Consider the following 20,381-nt stretch of genomic DNA (forward strand, 5'->3'; position numbering starts at 1 on the left):
CAAAGGGCTGGTTAACCATTAAACTGGTAAGCTTACAAGTAAGCCCCATGTTTACCGGAATGCTTATCAGTGAACGGATTAACCTCCCTAACTGCAAGGTTAGCTCATAACTCTTCTGAAGGGAGGCAAAGGAAAGATTCATCACAGTGCTATCCTTCCATAATTATTCTTTAGACAAAGTGCTGCTGAGCCTGTCGGTTAAGCACAGACACAGAAGAGCCCAAACTCCATTAGTCAAGGAGAAGAAAAGAGTAGGAGTTTAGTCGGTCAATGCACCACTAAGAACAAAACCAAACATAGCATGACAGCGGCTGTAAATACTGGGCCAACTGCAATTGTTACGGACACATGTAAATATTTACAGAAGATAATGACCATAAAGCATGCAAAAGCTCACAAGCCTTGAGAACATTAATATGCCTCATGCTACTAATGCGACCAAAGGTACTGCTTAGAACTCCGGTCTTTCAGAGGATGGACAGGCAATTGCTTACATTTTAACTTCAAATGTAAACGAGCCCAATGCCCTGGAGAAATACGATGGATAGCCAGGAATCATGGCTGACCCTGAGTGAATCAATAATGAAAGAACACACCACAGAGCTTGCATGTACCAGCTGTGGTCTAGCCAAAGATGAAAAATTAACCATTCCATTTTTTCACTGTCCTGGCTGATGGGAAGAATTTACCCACTTGGACTTTCTCCCCATATGGGCCTTCTTTCTGCTGCTATGTGTTGTGTTGAAAGTAGCGTATTTCTGATTAGCTCAAGTTGATTCTCAATCAGCTGAAGCTAAACAGAAATAAGGTACTCAAACTGGAAAAGCAACGAGGAATCCTGGGGCACCTTATAGACTAACAGAAATGTACGAGCATAAGCTTTCGTGGGCAAAGACCCACTTCATGATGAAGCTTATGCTCATACATTTCTGTTGGTCTATAAGGTGCCCCAGGACCCTTCATTGCTTTTGCAGATCCAGACTAACATGGCTACCCCTCTGATACTAAACATACTGGAGTTTGCCCAATGCTAATTAAATTGGTGTAAAAATCACACCTTGCCTTTAGTTCAACCCACGGGAATTTCTCATGCAGACAAGTCTGTAAGCTCCTAAGTCATTTAGGCATTTTTGAAAAGTTTCCACTTGCTTCTTAAAATAATCTCCCACCTTTTCCAGGAAAACTCAAGAAAAATCTCCAGTACATGAAAAGGATCCAAGATTTCACTTTTATTGTCTGACTTGGTTTAGTCCTTTAGATTTTCTCTCTCGGTTACATTTTTAAGGCTCTCTTGATGAAAAATGTTTCAAAGCTATTCCTAGCCATGCAACCCAAGGGTAGATAGGACATAATTATGATTTTGGCCCTCTGAGCAACAAGCTGGACAGCCCTGAGGCTGCACTCCAAGAAGGAGGAGTTCTCAGGGGCTGTGGAGAGGGGGAAGGAGGACAGAGTTTTGAAAAGAAAGGCATGTGCCTGTGTGCAGTGCCACTAGAAACACATGTTGCCAGTTATAGGCAGTTGTGGGCGTTCTGCTCCTGAGTGGCTTGCGTCCAGCTTACAGGGAACACCGATTCCCCACTATTCTCCTTACTCAGAAGAATTGTCTCTTCAGAGCACTATGCTTAATCCAGGGGCTAGCTCAGGCAGAATTGAGATCAGGGTCAGGATCACTGCAGCACAGCATGCTCCAGTGACGCTACTCACAGCTGCAGCAGACATATCCGCAGTGCAGCAGGGATGGAGGCAGCTGGCTCAGAGTTGGTGATACAGACTTTATGCATCCAGAGATTGCAGTAAGCAAGACACAATTTCCAGACAGTTCATTAGAGCACTTGGCTGACTGCCTGTCAGAAAGCAGGAGGAGGGTCCGTATCTGTTAGGATTTTCCACTCCCACCAAATAGCTGAAATTTAATCTTTGTGTTTTTTCGTCTTCATTTTCTGAGAGGTGCTCTTGGATTTTACTAGCTCCACAGAATTACGCCCGCTTACCCCAGGTCCTCATTTGGTCCAGGTGGGCCAAGTCTACTGATTTACTGGAGGACTATGGTAGAATACTTCATTAGTTGAAATAGCACTGATGTGACGTGTGGTCAGGGGATGGCAAAGGGGACAACTGTCCTGGAGACCCGTGATTCTAAAGGATGTAGGGCTCCTGGCTGATGGCACTGCTACTGCAGCAATGTCAGCAGCTGGGGCCGTGAACTCTTTAAATCAGCTCCAGAACTGTGTGTGGCACACCCTGGGCAGTGCTGAGGGCTGCCTGGGGTAGGCGCAGTGTGCTCTGGAAGGCACTGAGGCTGCCTGGGAGAATTTAGCCCTAGCCCCGCCCCTTCCACCAGAAGCCCTGCCCCCTTCCCCGAAGCCACACCCCAAGCCTTGCCCAGGGGCCTAGCAGTTCTGTCAGCCCCAGTGTGTGTGTTAAATGCTGAGATGTTATCCAGACCAGTGAAGAATTGTCTCTGACCCTATCACCCTTAACACTTTACCACTGTAGCTCTGTGCTGGGGATGTCCTCAGTCAGAAACAAACGTGCACTTTATGTATTGGGCAGCTCTGGTCCAATGTTTTCGACATCACAGGTTTTCACTGGTCTCCATTAGTCTTGGTTACCAACTGGTAAGGCGACTGCTTCAGGGTTTGCACATACATTACGCAAAGGTATTAATCGACAGCTTTTAATGGCCATTTTGCATAACGCTTAGGCTACATGTACACTACTGCAGAAGAGCAACCTGGGTCGATCTTCTAGGGTTTGATTTTTGTGCATGCACACAAATATGTTCTCACGGGTCCGAGGCGACTGCTGTGCTCTTTGCAAGAGGCAAGGAGTAAGGAAGGTTGAAGGGAGAAACGCTCCCGTTTGACCTTCCCTGTGTAGACAAGAGATGGAAGTCGACCACAGATACGTCAATTTTAGCCCAGAGCATTTGGCGGATCAGTGGTGTGGTCCCAGCATACTCATCCTTGGGCCTCATGAACACCAGCTGCCCTACTCCAGCTCCAGCCAGCCTTGGGTGATGGAACGATGGGAACTGCAGGTGGGGTGTGGGTGGGGGTGCAGGGTTCCCTGTAAGCTGAGCATTTAGGCAGTTGCCCCAGAGAAATTCAGGTGCCACCCAGCTGACTGGCAGAGTGCCCACAGCTATTCACAACCAGCAGCTTGTGTTTCTATGGATGGTACACACCTGCTCATGCCTCAGTGCACATAACAAAAATTATTCTGCACACGGATGAAAAAAGTTAGAGGGAAGGTTGGTCATGGTTGTTGGTATATGTCAGAAAGGCGGAACTTTCCAGTGAAAACAATTCTGCTTCACGGCTTGTAGAGAGAAAATTATCTCCCCGGCACTGAGCAACACAACTCAAATAGAGTTTAAATCTCTCCATTCCCTTCAGCTCACCTACAAGATGAAAGACGTTCGACCTCAAAGACACACACTCAATCCCCACAGCAGCTCTGTAGACAAATAGAGAGATGATACAGCTGGAATACAGATCACAAAGCCCCTGTATACTGCGTCACAACCAGGAACAGCAAAAACAAGGTGGGTGAGATGCTAGTTTCATTGGCAACAAACAAAACAATGCAGGTCTCATAATCCAATATATTGGGACACTTGAAGTGTTGTGGTTAATAGAGGCAATCAAGTGGAATAACTCATTTTAAACCAGTAAGAATGAAAGGTAGCAAGAGGCATACTGCTTTGCATGAAAAAGTTCACCAAAAGCAGGGTTAGGTGCTTTGCTTCAGTTCCTGTTGGAGCTTGTGGTAGGTTGCATGAGCCAAGGCCCTTGAAGAAATTTAGGTGCCCAGTTTCCATTGAAATCAATGGCCGTTTCTACACAGGCCACTTTCTTTGAAAGTGGCATGGTAATACATGGCCCGAAATATGCTAATGAGGCACAGATGCAAATTCTGTGCCTCATTAGCATACGGTCACGTGATTTGGAGTCCAGAAGACCGTTCTTCCGGATGCCAAAACACCGTTTAGAAATGCGGCCCCTGGGGGGGTGGGTCTTCTGGAAGGAAGTCGTTCTTCCGGAGGTGCCTTCTTCCCAAAAATTTCGGAAAGAAGGAGCGTCCGGAAGAAGGACTTCCTTCTGGAAGCTCCCCCGGGGCCACGCTTCTACACGGCGTTTTGGAGTCGGGAAGAATGGTCTTCCGGACTCCAAATCACGTGACTGTATGCTAATAAGGTGCGGGGAATTTGCATCTGCACCTTATTAGCATATTTTGGGCCATGTATTACCATGCCACTCTCAAAGAAAGTGGCCTGGATAGAAACAGCCGATTTGTTCACTACAGACCTGGTTTAAAAGAACATAACCTGGGTGTCTGCAACCAAAATAGCAAGAAGAGCCATTTTTGTTTCAAATTTGGCTACAGAAGCAAGAGCCACAGTGCACAGGAGTACAAGACAGTCCTTAATATACAATGTCAAATCACTCTTTTTGTAAGCCATCTATTAGGAACAGTGCCCACACAGTGAGTTGTCATCTCCACCAATGCCCATATTTTACTTTCATCCCTGGAGATTGCCACATTAGATCTAATCTCTGATCCATTCAGCTCAGCAAATAGTTTCTGACAATGCTGCAGAGGAAGGTAGGAAAAAAACCTCATACTGAATAGTTACAGAATAGCCTGGCCATAGGAGAAGCTTCTTCCTAAACCCAGTCAGCTAGGGATTGACTTCTGATATGACCTGAAACTTGAGCATTTACAACTAGGTCTCTTGTACAGAAAAGATATAATGTAATTCCGGATGTCCTCATTATCCATGTAAATATGTAACCCTTTTCTGAATCCTAGTAAGCTCCAAGATCAGTCCTGTCTAGTAGCAATGGATACCAGAAATTAACTGGGAATCCAAAGGGGCTCAATTTAGGAGCATAAGGAATAGTAATCTTATTTACAATTAGTGCTCTTTGCATTTATATAGAAATAACAGCTCACAGTCTTACATTTCTATTTCCTTATAAAATGTCTCTTTGAAACGTTACTAATCTTTTCCTAGTCTCTAATTCTCTATTGCATCCCATTACAGCATTTACCCATGCTGTCTGGGGCAAACGCTCTGAGCACGCTCAGCAGGTTCTCTAGTGCTCTTCAGAAATGCAGGGTGAGCAATGCTGCACTGGCCTAGGGGAGATGGAGAGTCGAGCTGTGCTGGACAGCTGCTGCAGATAGGTGATTTAACACCCTGAAACGGCGTCTTACCCTTGCAGCTGCGCTCTGAGAAGTTTTAAACTCATAAAGCTGTCGGATTTATTTTTCATACAACAATTACTGCAGCTGTTAGCAGAATTAAGTGAGCTGCCATCACCACCACACAAAAAAAAAATAAAAAAGACAGCTTATTATTGTTGTTATGGGAAGAACACAGCTCAGACTGCTTGCAAACATTAGGATCCTTTTTGACCACAAGAGTCAAAGCTTAAGCTAAGAAAATTGTCCAGAAGCATCTGAAAGATGCTGGGTGGAGCTGACCTTCACCCTTTACACCAGGGGTGAGCAAACTTTTTGCACTGGGCCTCCCTTTTGGTCCCTACAATTAACAGAACCTTGGGTTCCCCCAGTCTAATGTTATGCAAATACACGGACATTTTGGTCATGTTCCTATGGTGGCGGGGAGGGAAGAAGGGGCTTTCGAAGTCTGGGCGTCCTTTCGAAAGGCCCCTGTCTATACAAGCATTGTGTGTTTAGAACAGGCGTGTCCAACCTGCGGCCTGCGGGCCACATGCGGCCCTGGACAGCTAGTAATGCGGCCCCACAAGATCGTAAACTTTTAACATTAACTATATTATATATTTTGTACGCAGCCTAAGACTATCTTCACTCAGTGCGGCCCAGGCAAGCCAAAAGGTTGGACACCCATGGTTTAGAAAGTGGCACTTTTTTGAAACATGAGCAGCTGTCATTATGCTAATTAGGCACTGCATATTCATGAAAGTGCCTCATTAGCATATGCTGAAGTGGCTCATTAGCATCCCCCTTTCGAAAGGCAGGGGCTAGTGTAGCCACGTTCTGTGGGAAATCTGTTTTTAGGGAAAGGGAGGCCAATAAAGGAAATCTGCCTTTTGGGCAAAAGTGATCAGAGGCATGGAAAACCAGATCCAGCGTTTTCCTCTGCTTCAGCATCACTCGAGAGGCAGCTTTGTATAGTAAAGTGGTCTGTGCTAGCTCAGTTCTGCTGACACCTGCCCATCTTGTTCTCCTGGTATTTTGCAGAGCTCTTCATTATCTGATGCCATGGTAGAGTGAGTTGTACATTCCGTGAGCTCTGAGGGGAGGGAAAGACGCATGGATGGATTTGATGTCGTCATTTGATACTGCATGATTTCCAGGGAGACATTACTGTCTGCCTTCGGTCTCATATGCAAATATGGTTGCGCCCCATGTCGGGGAATATAAGATGTCCAGGAGCTAAAGGAGAGATTCAATCATGGGCAGGAGAATGTGATCTGAGCAGCTGTGCTTTTCATGGACTGGAGCAGAGGGTGTATGGTGGGACACCAGAAGCTAGAGGGGAGAATTAAAGTAATTAAGAATGAGTTAATGACTGATTAGATGACAGTCAGAGCTGCAGGGATTTCAGAGGGAGTTAGGCACCTAAATACTCGCCAGGCTTTATGCCTGAAACCAAAAGTAATTCTTCGGAGGAATTGGAGTGGGTGTGGGCAATAATTTTTTATGGGGGATCACGCCAAGATTTTGCCAAGTGGCCAAGGGCTGCGCTTTTCCATGGAGGGCAGCTGTGGAGTCATGGCAGGAGGTTGAGTGCAGAAGGGAACTTGGGTGGAGGACTGGGCTGTGGGATCTGCGAGGGAGTTTGGTTGAAGGAAGGGGTTGCGACTGGGGCAGCGGATTGACGTGCAGAGTTGGCGGGGGAAAGGGTGTGGGAGAGGGTTCTGGCTGTGGGGGGAGGCATGGTGGGGTGCAAGGTTTGGGAGGGACCTGGCAAAGAAAGGCTGTGGGGTGCAAAGGATTTGGTGTGCGGGAGGGGGTGAGGTGCCAGAGGCAGGCTCTTGCTGGGAAGCCCTTACCTAGGTGACCTGCCCATCAGCCCAGTGGGACCCGCAGGCAGGCTCCCTGCTTGCCCTAGCCCCAGCCTACTCAAAGCAGATGGCTGCTGGTGCCATGTGCCCCCTGTCACCATATATCCTGGGCAGAGAGGAGAAACTTCACAGGCTGCCCCTGCTCCCTGCACAACCCTCGCTGCTCTCATGGGCTCAATGCAGGGGAGTGCACGGTGCCAAAAGGCACATGGCCCCAGCAGCACCAACTTTCAGCAGCCTAGGGCTGTGTCAGGCAGTGAGTCTGCCTGCAGCTCCTGGCAGGCTGCCGTCCTAATTCAAAGGCTTGGTGGACCGGATCCTGCCTGCAAGCTGTATTTTTTGCCTATCCTCAAATTAGAGGATGAAGTGGAAGGATTTGGGCACTTGCCAGGGCATAAAACATAGGTATTATTATTAGACTGAATGCACAGACATGCCCATTTAAAACTAGCCCCCTAATCCCAAGGACACACAGTGGTACCTCCAGAATAAAACAATGATCAAAAACAATAACCTGAATCAGAATTGTTTATCACTGACAGGCAGCAGTCCAGTGACAATTGTAAAGCTGTAATTACTGGAACATATTAGTTAATTAACCCTTTACTCTTCACTAATTATGCAAGAAGATGGGATCTTTTGTAACATTCTGTATTAGTCTAGTCAAATTGGGCCTGGTCCTACTCCCAATGTTTGAGGAAGATTACCAAAAACTGAAACCAAGCATCTTTTCTGAGTGGGAACATCTGCAAGTCAAAGCAATCAGTGGAGATTGTTTTTTACTCGTAGAATCATGGAACACGAGAACTGGAAGGGGACCTCAAGAGGACCTCGAGGTCATCAAGCCCAGTCCCCTACTGTCATGGCATGCCAAGCACCAGTTAGAGTCTCTGATAGATGTCTATTTAACCCGCTTTTAAATATTTCCAGTGATGGAGATTCCACAATCTTCTTTGGCATTCCGAGCCATGCTGCTTTCGTTACTCTAATTTTACACTTTCTGTGGTGGATTCTTTTGCAGGGCTCAGCACCTATTATTCTCTGGCCATGAAGGTGCTGCTTGCAGCTGGTCATCCAGACAGGCTGGCTTCAGGGACTGAGTCCACCGTGCATACATCCACATTTGTGCTTTTCTCACTCACACAAAGGACGGCTCACTTCAGAGAAAGCCATTTCTTTTACAAATGCTTACAGACTTATAGTATCTATAAACAACAGCACAATACTTAATATAGACCTAGAGGCTGCTGTGAAACGTGACTTGTGAAACGTGACTTATGCAACAAAATATAACGGTACAGAACAAAGCTAAATCTGTGAAACAAAGGTAATGTTACAAAGCTTGTAGAACGTTACAGGACTTAAACCTGCATTGTACTGGACTGAACAGAGGCTTTACACAACAACTTTCTTTTCTTGTAAGATGCTGCAGAGCAAATGAAAACAAATTTTAATTTGGCTTAGAAGAGGTGGGCCTGTTTTGTTTGAGTTGTCTGGAAAGACAACAGGGCCTCAGTACTTAGATGGATCTTGTCACAAAAGGGGAACTGGAAAGAGCCTTTAAATGATGGTGTCTCTGGTACTTGGTGCCCTGGGATGAACTGTTCTGGTTCTAAGAGGAGAAACAGGATTACACTAGGGGAGGGGGAAAAAAATCATCACTTCTGTGATGAAGCTTGTTACAGATATCCTGAGGATAACGATTGATACTATGGCTTCTTTGGGAATGTAGAAATCTCTATTGATGAAAAAGGTGGGTCTGATGGAGCCATGTTACATCACTGACTTTCAAATAGCACTTCCTGAGGCATATGTGGCTGTGCACCACCAGCAGAAATGAGTGTTCCCTGTAAGCTTGGTGCATGGGCAGCTGCCCAGGAGAGAGTCAAATGCCGCCCAGCTGATTAGCAGAGCACCCATAGTGCTCACATCTGGCAGCGTGGATCTCTTCTGGTGGTGCACATGTGCACATGCCTCCGTGCACATAACAAAATTTATTCTGCACATGCATGGACAAAAATGAGAGGCAGCATTGGTGGTAACATGCTGTTAGCTGTGGGTGCTCTCCTAGGTGACAAGGAGGGGACACAGATTGCCACATGCACCCCCCCCACACACACACATCAGCCCCGCCCATCGCTCACTGTCAGCACTGTGCCACTTCAGATGCGTGCACGGGGCAGGCCTACCTCTCCCACATAGCCATGCAGACCAAAAGCAGCACAAGCTTCCTGACTGTCCGTACTCCTAGGTTGTGCCACCCCAGGGGATGAGGGTACTGCCCTGCACTCCCTGGACATGGCATGGCATTTCAGGAGGCAGGCAGGGGCAGGGCAGGGTGGTGCAGGGGCAGGAGGTAGGCTGTGAAGGGGTGGGCCATGAACAGAGTCAGGGTGAGGCAGCCATGCAGGGGGGGAACGAGTGAGGTATGGGCAGAACGGGGGGGGGAGTGGCAAGGCATACACAGGGAGGGGGAGGGGCCTGTGTCAGAGCCCCCTTCTAGAAGCCCTACACTGGTTGTTTCTGGGTGCTCTGCTAATCAGACAAGCAGCATTTGACTGTCTCCTGTGCACACCCCCTGCCCCAAGCTCTCAGCTGACATGGAACACTGCTTCGCTGTAGCTTTGATGGTGAGGCTCTGATTGAAAACTAATGACTGGCATTATATCTCCCATGGCAATTCAAGCCCTGCACATTACACCTTTCCAACAGCACCATGGTCGGACCAATGGAGATTAAAGCTGAGGTGACTGTGGAGGAGTTTTCTGCTATTGACACCGTACAGGGAAGTAAGCAAGATGAAACGCTCACACACTTTTTCTTAGGCTCCGAAAAGCTGCTTACCTCATTATAAAAGAACAAAGGCGAGCTGTTTATAGAGTAGAGCTGTACAGAAAATTTTGCTGCTAAAGAGAAAAAGAATATTTTGGGTGAGGCACGTGCATGCTATTTGCTTGTATAATTGCTTCCCTCTTGTGCAACAGAGGCAAGAAGTAATTGGAAACATGGAGTCAAACTGGTGGCTGAGCCCAAGTAAGTCTCTGCGACATCAGTGAAATTTGCAGAAAGGCCTGCTGCAGAGCTGAGCCAGTACAGTGACTGCGACATCATTTGCAGAGCCTGTATTAACATCCTGGCTGGCTGTCTCGGCATTAGACAAAGAATCTTTTGATTCTAGGATATGCAGGTTCAGCTGTGGTCCAGACTAGAGATGCTGGCTGTTCCCTAGCCAAGGAGCAGCATATTTGGATGCTGCGCCGTCTCAGGTCTGCCTCCAATGAACACATGCTCACATTGCTCTCGCACAATCCAATTAATTATAATGCCTGCCTTTTCTAGCTAGCAGCTTAGTGGAGAGGCAGATTTAAATGACGACCTTCAATTGCCTGATTTTCAATGGTAGGGCACAAACTTGGCCTCCATTTACAACGTGCACAATCTAAGGTGCATGCAAACTTACACACACATTGGCACAGGCATGCTTGAGAAACTCTGACACATGGAATGCGGCGGTAGAATAAACACACATGCAAATAATTGGGCAACATGCCACTGTGTGCTTATATTTGGTTGTGCCTGTTTGCATGAACATAATTGCTCACATGTGACGGATAGGTCTGACAATTAATCTGCAGTGTCTAATCTTTAGATTTTAGATATTGGAAGGAACGGTTGCAGATTAAGAATTAATCTATCAGAGATAAGCAAATTAACCCCTTTAATTCTGGCATATTACCCAAATCTTCCAGTGATCTATATACCCTTTACATAACTGCTGGAGGCTTGAGCTCTGCAGAGGGTGACCATCCATTCCATTTTGGCCAGGACAGTCCTGCATTTAAGGCAACTGTCTTGACCTTTTTTTTTAAAAAAAGAAAAAAAAATCCAACTGTCCTGTGTTTTCAGCTCTGGACCCCTTTGATATACAGCTCCGAGGGAGTGTCATGGGGATGGGGGAGAGGAGGCCCCAGGCTGACTGTCCTAAGCCCCTCCCCTTCTGCCTTTGGCTCTGCCCTTCTAAGGGTGGGCACCTGGGTCCCCTCTCACCTTGCCCCTGGGTCCTCCTGCCTTCTAGACTCTCAGAATGCTCAGTGATAACCAAAACTATAACAAATAAAATTCTCACCAGGTAAATTCTGCTTTTTTCTTAATTCTTCTTGATACCATCAAGAACAGTGTTGTCCTTACTGTCTGTTGTATGTACTGTACTCTGAACAGTTCCTTTAATTTTAAAAGTAACTTTAATTCTAGGTGAGTTTATTAATTTCAGCCTCCAGTATGGGAAATTTTCTACCCAATTTTGTTCTACATGTGCTCTGCCAACTTCCCAGGTCTGCTACCAAATTAACATTCCAACGGTAAACAATAAAATGCTTTTTATCTTTTCTATAATATAATATAATATAATATAATATAATATAAAACACTTGTACATTAACCACCATTAATACACTAAACGCTGTGATTATAATTTATACTATTCTTTTATACTAAAGCATAACTGCAGGTACTTGTTAAAGGAGGCTCCCATATGTGAAAGCATGTATATGTAACTTGACATCTCACTGATACTAAACAACTACATTCTAAAAAACAACAGTAAGTATACCTAAATGTACAACTATTTTCACCTGGTTATTTAGTGAAATGTAACCCACAGCATGAGAACTTTAGGTGTCCTCACAAAAAGGGATATTTTTTTGTCAATTTGATTTCTCTCATAATTGTTGCAATCTCTTTTCAGGCCATTGGCAATGTTCCCTCTAATTTTTTCCATCCATGGTTGAAATAAACTTTGTTACATGCACCAAGGCATGTGTGGATGTGCACCAACAGAAGAAACACAGGCTGCCTTCTGTGGGTGACTGTGGGCACTCTGCTAATCAGCTGGGTGGCACCTGAAACTCTCCTGGGTGGCCACCCAAGTGCTTGGTTTCCAGGGACTTCTGACTTTTGTTTTTGTTTTTATTTTACAAAGGTGAGAAAAGGGAGCGTTAAGCTCATCATCATCAATAACTGTGGGCTCAGTGCCCATTGATGTCTGATGCCTCTCTCACTATTCCTTTCCATCTTTCCCTGTTCAGCACACAGTGGCTTAGGTTCTGTATACTAGCTCTGCACCAATATACTATATCATCCACCCATTCTCTGTGGGGTCTGCCTCTCCTATCTGAACCATCCATTATGCCGAATACCAGGGTCTTGATTTTTCTTTCATTGTTCATTCTGCAAATATGCCCAAACAGTTGTAGCTTCCATTTTATAACCTTCTGCAGCAGGTTCTCTTTCGGCTGTATCTTCCTATATAAGTTAAGTTAATGGTTATCAACTTGAAAATTTTGAGGACTTTACCAGAAACATTTTGATTTACATCTTACCAGGAGTCTTTTTAATGAGAGTTTATACTCGAGGGCGACACTAGGTGTTTTGTTTGTTTAGAGACAAACACAAGTTCACCCCAGACCAATGTGAGGACTTGTTTTATGTCAACACTAAACTGCTCAACTTTTCCAGCAGCCTTGGCCAAGATTTAATTATGACTCCCTCACAGGCAACGTAAGCAAACCTCCTTCTCTGTCTGGTAGAGCTGCCTAGGTTATGGTATTCTTTTCATATCCCCATACAGTACATGAGAGGTCTACAGTTGGCATTTACTTTGTTAATGCCACATATTTCATATGGTGCAATATTATGATCTCATGAAGATATCAATCCCTTTCAACTTAAAAGAGGTGGAAAGAACCCCACATGGGGTGAAACACAGGATACATGTCTTCCCTTTGAGCTTTACAGCTGGGATACATTCAGGGATGAAAGATGGCTGTCTGGCTGTCCTCCTTTCACACAATTTATTTCTCTTTCCAGAGTACAGATAAGGATCCAGACAGTAAAAATCTGTAAACTAATCACCAGAAAGGAAATAAAGCACTGATTTGTACCTCCCAAAGATCACCCAGGGGCTTTCTTGGGCTTATAAAATGTAGGTCGTTGGGTCAATTTCAATATTAAACCCTCTATCAACTAGCCCTTCATAATACTCCTCTGTTGCCATTTCTACTTAAAAACGAATGACATCACAAGCATAAAATTAACCCCTGATATGCCATGTGCATTTGCGGACTGAACCAGCGTGTGTAAGAATTAGTCACCATCTACAATCACTCTCCTTTTCTTTGCTCCTTATACTAGGAAATTGAATGTAGGATGTCATCATTTGTTATTAAATACTTTGTGGTAGGTTCTGCCGATGAATATTATAGTTTGGTTCAGTAGTTGAATACCGCTAAGCAATGGCTGAGGGTTCCATTTTTCTTTAGGTTTATGAAAGACTGTTTCTATCTGTCAGGAAAAGAGCTAACTAGCTTTTAGGCACTGCTTTCCCTCTTCCCCCATTACCTGACAAGAAGGCACTTTCTTCCCCACCTCGGAGGTGCTACATTTCTGGGCTCCCCATCACCAAGGTCCTGTTTGTGGGATTCACAGCAGTCACAGCTGGTCAGAGGATGGTCACCACCACAGCTATGCTTTGGCTCACAAGTCTTCACATCATGGGCACAGGGAGATTGCTCTATTTCCTCTGCTTTGTATCTGTTGGTGGCTCAAGGTCTGACCCCCCTCTCACCTCCAAGTCTTTCAAAGCCCTACAAAACCTTGTGCCTGATCACAAGTCCTAATGACAACATAGAAATACTATTTGACTTGCTTCTTAGACCATTTGCAAGGTAGTGTGGTGTAGCATGCAGACACAGCTCACTGAACTAACCTCTGTATAGAAGAGGAATTAGGGTTTTGTTTATAAAGAACACAGAACATTAGAACTGGAAGGGACTTCAAGAGGTCATTGAGTCCAGCCCCCTGCTCTCATGGCAGGACCAAGCACCATCTAGACCATCCCCAACAGATATCTATCTAACCTGCTCTTAAATATTTCCAGTGATGGAGATTCCACAACTTCCCTAGGCAATTAATTCCAGTGTTTGACCACTCCAACAGTTGGGAAGTTTTTCCCAGTGTTCAACCTAAACCTCCCTTGCTGCAGTTTAAATCCATTGCTTCTTGTCCTGTAGTCATGTACAATGAGTTCTATGGGTCCATGGCACCCAGGCACCAGCAATATTCCTGGGTCAGGGGCCTAGCTCCACCAAAGTTTGGGCTCGGTTTCTCCCCTGGCCCTGCCTGCCACCCTATGCAGGACCCTGCCCCCGGTGTGTTCCCCCAGTTCCACCTGCTGGCCCTGGGCCATTTAAAATGGGCTGGGATCCTCTGCTGCCAACATCAGCAGCACAGTGAGGCTAGAGCAGCTTCTGGCCATTCACTCCATGCAGATGCTGGCACATCTCTATGGCCCCGCATAGTGTCCCTGCCCTGAGCATCCCTGTGGCCAGTGGGAAGCTGTGGGGGGCAGTGCCTGTGGGCAGAACTATGTGAAGACCCCCACAGGCCCAGCCCTTCACCTAGGAGCTGCTGCCAGAGGGAGATGTCTCAGGAAGTGACACACCCTCCACCACCTCCTCCCACAACCCACTCCCTCCCTGAGCCTGCACTCCATCCGTCACCTCCTTTTGCTATCACATTCCCTCCTGCGCCTCCCCAGCCATCAAATCCCTCCCAGAACTTCCACTCTAAACCCCTTCTGCCCTCCAGTCGTCTGTCTGAGCCCAGAGCCTGCACTCAGCACCCGGACTCCATCCTAGAGCCTGCAGCTCTTGTACAAAATTCCTGCTGAACCTTTACTCCTTCCCAACACAAACTCTCTCCTTGAACCTTAGGCGGATGGGGGTAGGGAGGGGACTTTACGTGGGGGAAGGCTTTGGGCTCTGGTCGTCTTGGGCACTACCAAAATTTTGGCAAACTTGCTGTCCCTGTATATATTCACCATGTTCTGATGAGGAATAGTAACAGAGAGAAAGCCGTGCTAGTCTATATATTATTAAAACAAAAACGCAGTCCAGTAGCACTTCAAAATGCTACTGGACTGTGTTTTTGTTTTGATAATATAGAGACTAGCATGGCTATCTCTCCATTTCTATTCAAGGGATAGCTCAGTGGTTTGAGCATTGGCCTGCTAAACTTGGGGTTGAGAGCTCAATCCTTGAGAAGGCCATTTAGGGACTGGGGCAAATAGATGTCAGGGATGGTACTTGGACCTGCCAAGAGGGCAGGGGACTGGACTAGATGACATCCTGTGGTCCCTTCTAGTTCTAGGAGATGTGTGTATCTTCAGAGCCTAATATGCAAGGCACTACATTCAGCCGTTTGGAATGGAGATCCATCAACTACATGAAAGCTCACCCAGATCCAGACAGACTTCATCTTTCTCTCCAAATGCAAGAAAATGGACACTGTAACCAAGGGACTACAGTGAAAACCCATTACAATCAACGTACTACACCGACTACAGCGAGAATCTATGCCATACGCTCTCTAAGAAACCGAGGAACTGCTTGATCAAAGTCCTTTACAATAAACAAAAGATGATTAAAAATGAAATTTATTTTGTTAGTCTTTACAGTGCTACTGGACTACTTTTATGTTCTGAAGATGTTTGCCTTACAGTATATGGGTACTTGCAGCGTTAATGTAGTCATGCTTGTTTCAAGACATGAGAGATTAATATAGCCCTATCCATCAGGTCTCTCAATTTATAGATCTCTCATTCATGCACAAATGGGGCCACGAACTAATCTGTAAATCCATTTGCTTAAAAATCCAGTAGATTACATTCAATCAGCAGAGAGGAATCTGTGTTTCCTAATCCACTCACACAAAAATACTGTCCTTGAATTAGATTTTCTGATTTAAAAGCAAGTCAAGTTTAAACAAAAACAAAACATGAAGAACTGGTTGAGGCAAGTGAGACATAAAAGCTTCACTTGAACTTTGATGCATGAGGAGAGGTCTCTTCAAATGCAAATACAGGTTGAACCTCTGTCGTCTGGCACCCTGGGGACCTGACTGGTGTTGGACAAGTGAATTTGCCGGACCACAGGAGATCAATATTGTCTAGCAGCATTACTAACACTTTCACTCCTTATTGGGCTCATACAAGACATTGAGGGGTTAATTACTGCTAAGTGACAGCACAGAACACTGAAAGCCAGGTCTGGTGACTGTAAACAAACTTGATAGGACCACGGGAAACGTGGCCACTTCCATGATAAGTAGTCGTCCAGTTAACTAAAATCACACCAGATTACAGATGTTGCCAGATGAGAGGTTCCAGATTCGAGAGTTCCAGTTTGTACTTTCTTTTTTCTACTGCACAAGTCTGAAGTCCAACACCTAATTGTGAGGTTTATAGGCAGTATTAGGATCAAATCTATAGTACTCACCTGGGATATAAATGCATTAGAATAATAAAAGTAAATTGTATCCATCCACAATCTGGGTTGGAAAGAATTGACACATTCAAGATCTGGGCTGTCAAATTCCCCAATATGACTCTATTTAAAAAATAAAAAAATAGTTCCTTGTAGACCAACTCAGCCAACAAATACAGGTAATGGCTCAACAAAGGGCAAGTCTTTAGGTCTAAATGCGTTTCCTAGACCCAAAGAAAATGTCTGTATAACTCAAAAGCTTGTCTGTTTCACCAGTTGGTCTTATAAATTAAAGATATTGTCTCACCTCTCTCTAATATTCTGGTACCAACTTGGTTACAACATCACTGCAGATAATTCTTTTTTCTATACACTTTATATTTGGGATAGCACTGGAATGATTTTCTGATCACTAACAATTGTTTTTAAGTGGACTTTAACATAAGTCTATCAGACAATTTCCTTCAGGTTGTTAGAATTGAAGACCAAGTAAAATTACAGTGACATCTAGTGACTATTCAGATTTCACAGTGCTACCACCAGCAATGAAAGTCTGTATTTGCCACCAGTGAGCATTTTAACCATGCATATTCAGAATTTGATTATTAAAACGGGTAATGGAATGAATTAAAATGCTGATGGATGTAATAATGTGACCAATCCTATAATTTACTGTAAACAGGCTTGCAAATTCTTAAGAATGCACAGAATGATTACAATCAGACCTGTTGAATGTGAATGCATTGCAAACATGTTTATTCAGCCAGAAATACAGGAGAATTTGGTTGACAGAGAGCTTCTGTGTTCAGAGAAACATCCAGATAACTGCCTGCCCTCAAGAAGAGAGATTTAATGTAGCAAAGATCTGCAATTGTCCATTTGTTGAATATGTTTGTATAGCTCATTAGAAAGCCAGGCAATTTGTCGTGGAGCCAATTTTAACTATCAGTCTACAGACTGCCTATAATGCTAGGTTGTTAAACACAGAAATCGAGCATTAATTTGCCCATACTGCACATCAGTTTGAATCCCAGGCAGGAGATCTTGGGCTGAAAAGACCTGCACCCATCACGCCACATGTGGCAGTGACAAAATCTGAACTCAGCTTTGGATTCGTAAGACTCAAGCTGTATCCTTCTGTGTTGGGTCTTCAAGGAGCTACAATAGCTTCTGGTTTAAGCTTAAACTAAAAGCTTCTGGGTCCTAATCCTCCACAAAGGCTGCCAGGACAGATCCAGTCTTTCATCCCTCTTCAAGTCAAATAGCTCTGATGGCAAGAGAAGTTCCAGCCATTCAAGGAATACAGGACTGGAATCAGCCATCATCCAAAGAGGGTGCTCTTGGTATTTACACCGCATAATGAATGCCCCAGCTGGGCCATCAGCTGAAAGGCTCACGCATTGGCTTTCTGGTTCTTTGCATAAGCCACTCTCCTTGTTCCCTCTAAACTTCTCCATTCATGTGCAGATTTTTTTTCCATCCAGGTGCAGAACACATTTTTATGTGCATTGAAGCATGTGCGCCACAAAGAGAAACAAAACCTAGCTGTGGGTACTCTGTTAGTCAGCTGGGCAGCATCTAAATCTGAGTGGCCGCCCAAGCACTCAGCTTACAGGGAATACTGGCTGCTATGGCCTGAGCTAGAAGACTTTGCTCCATAAGCTAGTGCTGCAGGCTGATCACTCTCAGGCCTTGCCACCACTAGCGAGAGTCAGAGCATGCCACTGAGACAGTGGGGTTACCCAGTAAAAAACAGTCCCCATCATCAAGAGCATAATGCTGCCCAGCAGCTCAGCTGCCATAGGGGTCATCATGCAGCTCCCAAACACTTTACTGAGCCTGCTGGTTAGCAGCGCCAGGGCTGCTTTGGAGCCAATGGATTCTGATCCTGCAGATGGAGTAAGTACCTAGTGCTGGTCTCTGAGGACACGGTGCTTGTTTGCCATCCTCAAACGAAAAACTTCCCAAACAGATGTCAATGTGAACCTACTGAACTGGAACTCACATGCAAATGTGACACCATCATAACAGATCTGAATAGGGACTGAGAATGGCTCTCTCCTTACACTGATAACAGAGAGGTAGCTGTGTTAGTCTGTATTCCAACAAAACAAAGGTGCAGAAATGTAGGACTTTAAAGACTAACAAAATGATTTATTTGGTGATGAGCTTCATGGGACAGATCCACTTCTTCAGATCAATTTCATTTCCAATACAGACTGACATAATTATAAGTACAGAGGACCAAAAAGAAAAAAAATTGCAATTAAAAACTGACAAATCAAATAGGATAGATGGAAGGGAGTGAGAGGTGGGGGCATGGTAATTGTCCTGTCTGAGGTAATTATGAGCATCCAAGGAAGGGAAGCAGGCCTTGCAATGCCTGATGTAGTTGATGTCTCTGTTCATACCACGTGTTAATGTGTCAAATTTGAATATGTACTCTAACTCACAAATCTCATGCTCTAATCTGTTGTTAAATTTGTGTCCTGCAACATAGAGAATTTAACAACAAATTAGACAGAGAGATTTGTGAGTTGAGTACATATGCACATTACACACATTAACACGTGGTATGAACAGAGACCTCAACTACCTCACACATTACAAGGACGGCTTCCCTTCCTTTGATGCTCGTAATTATGTCAGACAGGACAATTACCATCCCCCCACCTCTCACTCCCTTCCATCTATCCTATTTGATTTGTCAGTTTTTATTGCACTTTTTTCTTTTCTTTTTGGTCCTCTGTACTTATAATTATGTCAGTCTGTGTTGGAAATGAAATTGATCTGAAGAAGTGGGTCTGTCCCATGAAAGCTTATCACCAAATAAATCATTTTGTTAGTCTTCAAAGTGCTACATTTCTCCTGCTTTGTTTCATTACAGTAAGCAATTTACCACATTAGGTATTCTCTCCTTCTTATCCACCCACCTCCACCCCTGACTGAATTAGTGCCGACTCCCATCTCAGTACCCCTGCTGTGTGTTTCTTTTTCTTTCATTTCATGCCTCTGATGAAGTGAGTTGCAGTACAAAGCTCATGCCATAATAGAAGTGTGAGTTTTAAGATACCTAAACAGGGAAATTCCTTGCGAGATTTTAAAAGCAGAAGAGTGCTTAGAGCCCACTGCTGTCTGATTGCCGAGGGTTTGAGTTCCTCCCCAGCAAAACACTGGGTTCTGACCCCACATATTTGGCAGAATCTAACCTGGACAGCAAAATCTGTTAAGTGTTGCGACCAAGACAATTATCTTTGCCTGTGTACAAACATGGAGCTTTTCAAGGGATGCCTGCCTATGTGTGTTCCCTTGATGATAATCTGGCTTGGATCTGAGCACAGTCACAATAGGATGAAAGACCGCCTGCACAGATGACAATGACAGAGAGTAAAGTACTGAGATGGGGAACTGGTTTTACAGTGGGTTACCACATGGATCAGTGACTGAACTTCTTTATTGTCTCCACAATCAACGGCTCAGTGAAATGTTTTGGTGATATTAAATTAGAATGTTGCTGAAGCCAGCAAATTAGCACAAAAGAATTTAGGAAGAGTTAAGGCTTGAGCGTGAAAGATCAAAATGAGATTTAGCTGAGGAAAATGTATTATAATATTTAGGTGGAACTCAATATGAGTTGTACTTCGTGTCGGGGGAATCCTACATAGCAGTAGTTATTTTTTAATTCTTATGTAGTAGTAGCATTCAGAGGCCCCAGCCATGATTAGGATCCCTTTATGATTGACACAGTTCAAATATCCAAGAAGACACAACCCTTGCCCTGAACGAATTTACATTCCGCAAAATCTACTTTAATCTACAAAGAAATGTAGCAGAGACAATGGATACCAAATTAGACACAAGGCTACAATACAAAAATGTGGGTTTGCTGCCCAATCACCATGAAGGTTTGAGTTTACGCTCAGCAGGGTTGGAATCTTGTCATTCTTGTGATGTATCAGTGAAAATCTTCTCAGGTCAACTGTTTATGACGGTTTGG

At 44.7% G+C, this 20,381-nt stretch overlaps 1 protein-coding gene across 7 annotated transcripts in view; it reads left to right on the forward strand.

Moving 5' to 3' along the window:
- LOC142020541 (arylamine N-acetyltransferase, pineal gland isozyme NAT-3-like) overlaps positions 1-20,381 on the forward strand; it is an 88,268-nt gene that overhangs the window by 62,481 nt on the left and 5,406 nt on the right. For 3 of the 7 annotated variants that reach the window (XM_075008482.1, XM_075008483.1, XM_075008484.1), the window contains one exon: positions 3,402-3,550. The exons of 2 other annotated variants lie outside the window; for them this stretch is intronic. In XM_075008482.1, coding sequence (XP_074864583.1) covers positions 3,481-3,550 — 70 coding nt within the window. In that variant the 5' untranslated portion in view covers positions 3,402-3,480. Of the gene's footprint in view, positions 1-3,401; positions 3,551-15,263; positions 15,533-20,381 lie in introns of those variants that run through there. 2 more of the 7 variants (XR_012647435.1, XM_075008487.1) reach the window with 2 other exon arrangements.

Source organism: Carettochelys insculpta, chromosome 14, assembly GCF_033958435.1.
Source record: "Carettochelys insculpta isolate YL-2023 chromosome 14, ASM3395843v1, whole genome shotgun sequence".
In the NCBI taxonomy this organism is placed as follows: domain Eukaryota; kingdom Metazoa; phylum Chordata; order Testudines; family Carettochelyidae; genus Carettochelys; species Carettochelys insculpta.